Source organism: Martes martes (assembly GCF_963455335.1).
Source record: "Martes martes genome assembly, chromosome: 1".
Taxonomy (NCBI): Eukaryota; Metazoa; Chordata; class Mammalia; order Carnivora; family Mustelidae; genus Martes; species Martes martes.
In genome coordinates this window covers 113,701,586-113,709,388 of record NC_137888.1, presented here as the reverse complement: position 1 = coordinate 113,709,388, position 7,803 = coordinate 113,701,586, and the positions used below count along the sequence as shown (strand labels likewise).

The following is a 7,803-nucleotide window of genomic DNA, read 5'->3' as shown; positions in this document are numbered from 1 at the left end:
TAGAGGGAGTTAACCAGTGAGGTCATCTCCAAACTCAGCACAGAACACGTGTGTATGTGTGTGTGTGTGTGTGTTTGTGTATATTTATTCCCTTTCTGTTCACCCATCAGCCCTAGAGGTGAAAGACCCATGAAATGTTCTTGACTCTCATCTACCAAATAACAACGTAGATTGCTACCAGCTATGTAAAACTGGATCTACCTTTCTTATCAAACAGTATAAAACAAGTATTTACTGAATTCTCAATTTCTGAAATATTGTGATACCCTTCCAACTTTGTATATTAAATGTCCTCAGATCTTAGAGAAATCACAATGAAGAGTATATTGATGCTAAATTAAAAAAAAAAAAAAAGTGGGGTAGCAAGGAAACTGTTACCAAAACGTAATTCTAAAAAAGCTGTAAAATTAAGTAAACTATAAAATAAAACTGTCACACAATGGGCACTTTTATTAGAATAATAAAGGCTTAATGAAATGGCAACAAAGAGCAGAGATAAACGAGAAAGAGATTTTAAGCCCAAAATGGCACATTTCTTTGCTTTAAAGTCCGTGAGCCAATGAAAAAGTATTTGTATGAAACACACGAAAATGCTGTGAGGGTACAGTAACTGAACTGCAGTGAATCAAATTTTATGTTTTTTTTACACGTTCAGCTAAGAGGGAGATGGTCAACATTATTCGGTTGAAATAATTTCTATTTAAAACAGTCTTGTGACAGAAAGCCTTTTCCTGAAGCCCACCAGAAGTGCTTGATAACAGTCTCAATGAAATCAGTCAACTGATTATTCTTTATCTTCCTTACCCTGTGTCACAACCCAGTAGCTCTGTCCACAGGTTCAAAACACCCATGGTTAACAGAACACCGACTTACCTATACAACATCCAAAATGAATGATTTTCAAATGGGTACAGAAAGGATGAAACTGTCAACGGAAGCAAACAGGGAAGCCGCTGCCAACTTCGCTTCTAAGGCAGCCCTCTTAGCCAGCAATGAAGGGTGAGACCTCTTTCATGGGATGTACCCGGAGTTGCTGAAATCCGCATTCACCTATTTGAGGCACTCTTCTGTTAGCTAGTCCTCTTTCACATGATAAATGTAAACTGAATTTTCACAATCAGATAGCTACTGCATATAGAGCATTACAGATACAGACAACAACTCAGTGGGTTACCATCATCTTATATACAATTGATAGCTTTTCACAACATCTGGCATTTTTTCCCCAGAAAAAAACTGACACTGAGTAACATGAGCTAATGAATTAGTTGAACACGTGCCACCACAAATGAGACAAGCAGGAGAGCAGGTTTCTTATCTTCAAGGACTGAATCTAACTGCCACACCACTTGTACTATCTCAATTTGTCACTTCAATACAATAAAATAGGATTTTAATGCCATTTCCATTGTTCTTGCATTCGAAAGGCAACTAACTGATAGTTAAAGTGCCTCGAACACGCATAAATTATTTTTATCCCATGACTTTATTTTATGTTTAAAAAGGTGGAATAGCAGAAGGAAAAAAGGCAGGACAAGAGACCTTGAAGTTTTCTTTCTTCACATGTATGCAGAGGTGATGATATTATGGGTAGGATTCTGCAAAAATAAACATATTTGATAAATTAAGGTATGAGACAAATACAAAATTTCTAAACTTTATTACTGCATGATTATAAAAATACTGAAGCTTAACTGCCTGTTTGCTAGTTTTATTAAATTCAAAATATCACCTAATGTAACAATAGAACAATTTTATTAACATGATGTGTGAATCAAAAAATGCTGTAATTTATTTTTTATGGCAAAAATTTAAAAACTTATTAAAACTGATCAGCAGAAGGAAACTGTGTATGACTGTGTTGGGTATAAACCTCTTCAGCAATTATCAGAATGAACTATTTAAAAACCATCAGGCTGAGGAACCCTATCATTAAGAAACTATTCTTTAAAGTTCCTTCCTGGTAACTTTCATAAAATGGTCGGAATGAAGCAAGGCTACTACCATTTTGCCACGTTTATTCTTTTCATTGGCTTTGCAGGGTACAAAATAGAATTACTAACAGTTCACAGGGTTATAAATCCCAAGGGCTGGGAAGGGCCTTAGAGACTAAAGACAAGTAAGGAACAATGAAAGTTGGGGTGGCTTCCTCATAGACAAATATCATTACAACTTAGCTCGTGGGACTGCCCTGGACTCCACCTGACACAGACACTCTGGCAGGAAAAGGCCTGTTCTCAGTAGCAATGGTAACACCAAGATGTCACACTGACTAGCTTAGGGAAGTGACATCAACCATTATGTAAAACACTGGCTGGCTTTAGGCTTCTTCATTTTATTAAAGACAGAAATGAAGCTTCTATTTTTAATGGGTTTCTGTGATTTTCATGAATTTTCCCAACCTCCCACCCCTGCCCTGAACCACATTTATAAACAAAAATTTCAAGAAAACGGTGCAGAAGAGGAGAATCTCCAAATCAAAAAGGCTCTCAAAATGTTTATTTCTAACATTAATTATTGATAGTAATTATGACAGCGAGGAAGATATAACAACCTTATGGCTTTAAGAGAAAATTTTCAGACACTGAAGTTGTATAAAATAATTTATGAACATAGACACTTAAAAACAATGAATTACTTTTGGATTGTGTTCAAGATGATTGATACTTAGTTTCTAGACACATTTTGTATACATCCATATATACATCTGTCTTAACTTCAGGAGAGAGACAGAACAAAGTAACAAAGCATTACTGGAAAGCTTTCTAACTCCTTCCTCCCTCATTCATTGCTGGGATGCTATTCTGATGAGAAGGATCTGAGCTGGGCTTCCTTTTCTAGCTTGCTTTCTCAAATATACTGTCCCTCCAATAGAGGAAAACAGGTAGTTTGGCTAAAGGCCTTTCCTGAAATGAATGCAGCTAGGGAGGGAATCTTTCACTTTTCTGTTCCTTCCAGTTCTGAATGTGTTGCATGCTGCCTACAGGGCAAGGCTCACAAATGAAGTGATTAATTAATATTTTAAATACACGATAATGGCTTAATTACAGCATTTTCCCTTTCTCAATTTCTTCAGTAAAAGCAAAAGACTTACTAATTATAATTCTTTAGCAATAATCAGCAGGTTACTAAGCTACTAAGGCAAGTCTTTAAATATGTAATACTTTATTTGGAACATGCTTCCAATGCCAGACTACAGAATGAGACAAGAGTCCACACATTCAGAAGAGTACTACATTCTAAGGCTATCTGAGTTATTTTAAACAACAGAAATATTTTTAAACATAAGAGAATAAGATTTAGGAAAATTTTTAGGATTACTAGTCAAGCCAAATAAATGCTTTGCAACTTAACATACACATAATTACCTACTGAATGTGAACAATGAGTGATAAAATAATGAGGGTTACAGTCCAATTCTTTACATGGAGAAAACTTACGAGCCACATGCATATTATAAAACAGCTTAGAGCTTTGTTCACCTTTGTTCTGTTCAAAATGAGTTCTAGAGGATATTTTTAGTTCAGCCAGAAGACAATCACGTATTCAAAAGGGACATTAACATGTATGAAATGTAGAATTAGTTTCAGAGATTCCTGCTATTAAAATTATTTAATTACACTAAAACTGTTATTAAGGACAAGCAAGATGTAGTCAACTATAATGATAAACTATAATAATAAGTTAAAAAATACAAATTTTGCATCTAGTCAGTACCAATGCAGTAAGAGGACTTTTACTTATTACCATTTATTTCTCCTGATGAAGAGCTTCAATAAAAGCATCAAGTTTTTCTTGAATTTCTCTGACTTTTTCTGCAGAGATAAAAAGATAACAAATTAGTTAAAAGTGAATTTATTTTTCAAGGCAACACAAATCTTAAAGATAATTGTCCAATAAATGGTCTGGGATACTCTATTAGGGAAAAGGGAAAAAAATTACTTTAGCACCCCATACCACCTTATATCGAAAAAAGATTAAGATAAATTGTAGTCGTAGCTCATAACAATTATCTGGAAAGGGGAATGTAGGGTTTGTGACAGACCCCTTTCAGAATGTAGTAAGACTTACGGAATCTTACACAGAAAAATGTATGTATAGATACATATGTAATTGTGTATAGAATTTTAGGAATTCTCAGATTCTCTGGAGTCCAACCCAGGACTCAGTTAGCAATATCTGGAACAGAGGAAATATAAAATAAAATAATGAAACCATTTTTAAAAATTAAAAGTGAATACAGGTGAGCACTGAACAGGCCTTAGACTGGAAAATGACTTTCTAGGATAAATGGGAAAAGTTACAAAGGGTAAGATTACCAGTAAGACCACATTAAAATGCATACTTTATATGTCAAAGTAGATCAAAGAAATTGCAGGAAATATTTGCAACAAACATGAAAAGGGCAAAACACTTCAAAAATATATATAAAAAAGGTACTTTTCTAGCTATAAATGAATACAGTTTAAAAACACTGCAGGCACTGAAGACAGACTTACATTATTTTATTTGATTTTAGGTTTTCATGTTCATAGACTTCCAAATAAAATCTATAACTTCTCTATGAAATATAAAGATTTCCTTCACAGATATACACTAGTCACAGTACATGCCAATTTCCAAATGTTAAAAACAATGGAAGTTGTGATTTATTCTACTTCATTGCCAACTTAATAATGCAACTCCTTCAAAATATAGCTTGTGGTAAGCACAGTGACAAATATTTTTGTTCTTTTAACACAATTCTATATATTAGTGGGAATTATCAATTAAAGTAAAGTGACTGGTTCAAAACTATTGATCTAGAAACAAAACTGTAAAGTATTCTGCATTATAGCTATAGAAAAACCATTAAGATTTTCAACATTAGTATCTCTTAAAAATTTTATTTATTTATTTATTTACTTATTTTAGAGAGAGCAAGAATGCTTTCAAGCAGGAGAAGGGGCAAAGGGAGAAGGAGAGAATCTCAAGCAGACTCTGTGCTGAGCATGGAGCCCAATGCGGGGTTCATCTCATGATCATGACCTGAGCTGAAACTTCAGGTTTCAGATACTCATGTGACTGAGCCACCCAAGCACCTCAACATTTATATCTTTTATATTTAAAAATAAAGAATCTGTAACTGAAGACAAGTATTTCTATCAGTGAGACAGTAGTTTTGATGAACATCCAAAGAAAGGAAGACCTGTCCTCTTCATGAATTCTTATTAGCATTATAGGAACTCAACAAAACATGTATTGTTCCAGATCAAGAACATAACGTCTTCATCTTTTTTCGCCAATAATTTAACACTTCTACCTCTTGGTATTAGTCTGAGATTAACACAAAATCTAGATATAGGAAAAAAAAAGTATATTGTTTTAATCAAACTATTTACTGAGCAAACATGAGTATAGTTATCGCAGAGGTGGCAGTAATTCCTTGTACATGAAAATAAACTAGAGAAATTGGAAAAAATAATCCCAACCCATCTCATGGAAGTTTAGTCTGTACTCTTTGACTATGAACAGTCAAACCAAAAATATACAACCGTTCTAAAATAAGGCTGTATTTTTATTTTTAAAATTAATTCATTTGTTGCTTAGAAACAGTTTCACCCATTTTCTTCAGCGAGTATTTAGAGAGTTCCACGTAGAGCAGCTCATCAGCTAAGAATTTTTTTAAAAAAGGGGGAGAGTAGGAGAAAAGGAGTTTTCTAAGTTGTCTCACTGAATTTTGGAAATGAACAGGGTATTTAAAAAATCATCTGGCTTAAATGGCACAACATATGGAAATCTAAACCAGGTGTTTAAAGCCTTGGCAGCTCCTCTAAACATTTCACCAAGAACCACTTCAACTTGGGAAAGCTGTACTGTATGAAGAGGAAATCTGATTCTATCTTCTCCACGATCTGAGTACAATCGGGCAGCTGCAAAGGCCAGCTCTATCCATCCTTTTGCCCTGTTCATGACCTCCATCCTCAGCTGGACAGACGACCTGAGACTGGGTAGTATAGCAGCATCATTCACTAGAGACTGTTCAGAGCAAGATCTATTTGTATTGAAAGAAACCAAGGGCTACTCAGATGCAGGCAGCTAACTGTGGAGTCTGAATCAAACTCAAACTCTTCTAAAATTAGAGATAAGCAGTGTTTTTTTCCAAATGACAGTAAAAGGCTTATCTAATTAACTTTAGTAAGAAAAACACAGAATAAAATTGCCAAATTTCCCTTCCAAAAAGCTGTTTTTACATATTTTACAATTAGAATATCAGGACACCATGCCACTATACTCTGAAATCCCAAGAATGACCCAAAGGGTATTTAAGTAAGTAATCAGGAAGTAATGGGGGTAGGAGAGAAGAGAGAGGAGAGGGTGGAGGTAAACATTTCAAGTAAAAAAAAAAGAGTAATTGTGATAAATGTATCCTTTTTACATTAAATTTAAAAATTTATTTTTGTTTGTTCCTTTATTTAATACAGTGCACTTAATGGAGTGACATGGGGATACAGATGCTATCCTGCCTTTGAGAAGTCTTTGATCACCTCCTACCTACCTCATTCTAAGTCTATGAAGTATCTACTATATTTGGAATGATTTTAAATCCCACATTTCATTTGGTCCTCACAGACCAAAGGTGTCACTGCCAAAGACGAGGACATGAATCCTGGAGAGGTAGCTTTGTGACATCGCTCTAATTCAGAAACATACCAGATCTTTTACCATACACACACTCTAAATGGTAACAAAACAAATGCTGTTATTTTAAGTTTTTAAGTTTAAAGTTTTTATTTTATTTTAAGTTTTAAGTTTTACCTTCTATGTGAAATAAGACACACTGTGGTAAAAGTTAGGGAATGGACTAGTTCCCAAGCATGCTCCCAAGTATGTGCCTAAGAATGACTAAAAAACATATAAATATTACTTCTTTTATTTTTTAAGATTTTATTTATTTATTTGACAGACAGAGATCACAAGCAGGCAGAGAGGCAGGCAGAGAGGAGGAAGCAGGCTCCCTGTGGAGCAGAGAGCCCGACACGGGGCTTGATCCCAGGACCCTGAGATCATGACCTGAGCCGAAGGCAGCGGCTTTAACTGAGCCACCCAGGCGCCCCTAAATATTATTACTTCTTAAGGAGACTAGATCCACACACATTTGAAGAAATCCTTGGAAAATAATACAAAAGTATGAAATTGGACAAAAAAAGTGCAGCATCTTCAGCATCTACAATGTCAGACTCAATATACATGCTCAATAAATACTCGACAGGTGGTAAGCGAAGTTCCCAAAAGTATAGCATAAAAATAAAGGCTATAGGTTATTAAGAAGGAAAAATATCACTTAATAGTCTTCCTGGGTATGATGCCAATGACCAAGAGGACAGAAGCCAGGAGCAGAGGCCAGAACTAGAGCCACCCTGGGAACAGGAGGCAGGGTAGATACACACTGACAACGAAGGTCGACAGCTGGTGGGTCACCCAAACCATATAAGCAATACAGAAGAGAATACTCAGATCTAACAATATAATACCAGTGTAAAGAGAAACACCAATTTGATTATTTCACCTTATTAAGAAGACTAAACTATGCTGATGGTGCGTGTGCATGCGTGCGCATGCGCGCGCGCGCACACACACACACACACACACACACAGGTTCAGAAAGTAGACAGATTTCATTGCTTGCAAAGAAGCTATATTACCAATAATAAACAGTATTATTTCTTATATTTGAATTCATTCATTTTAAATTCTAAGTTTTTAGCTCTTCTTATATACAAACTGTCATCTAAGTGCACAGAGGAAATAAGAGTTATCTGT

General features: G+C 35.1%; 1 protein-coding gene across 4 annotated transcripts in view; it reads right to left on the bottom strand.

Annotated features, from left to right (window-relative positions):
• Nucleotides 1–430: 430 nt before the first annotated feature.
• The window catches only part of OPA1 (OPA1 mitochondrial dynamin like GTPase), an 87,200-nt gene continuing 79,827 nt past the window's right edge, over nucleotides 431–7,803 (bottom strand). For all 4 annotated transcript variants that reach the window (XM_080811764.1, XM_080811763.1, XM_080811762.1 and 1 more), the window contains 2 exons: nucleotides 3,748–3,815; nucleotides 431–1,598 (listed from right to left, as the gene is read on the bottom strand). In XM_080811764.1, the coding sequence (XP_080667890.1) occupies nucleotides 3,751–3,815 (65 nt within the window). In that variant the 3' untranslated portion in view covers nucleotides 431–1,598; nucleotides 3,748–3,750. The remainder of the gene's footprint in view (nucleotides 1,599–3,747; nucleotides 3,816–7,803) is intronic.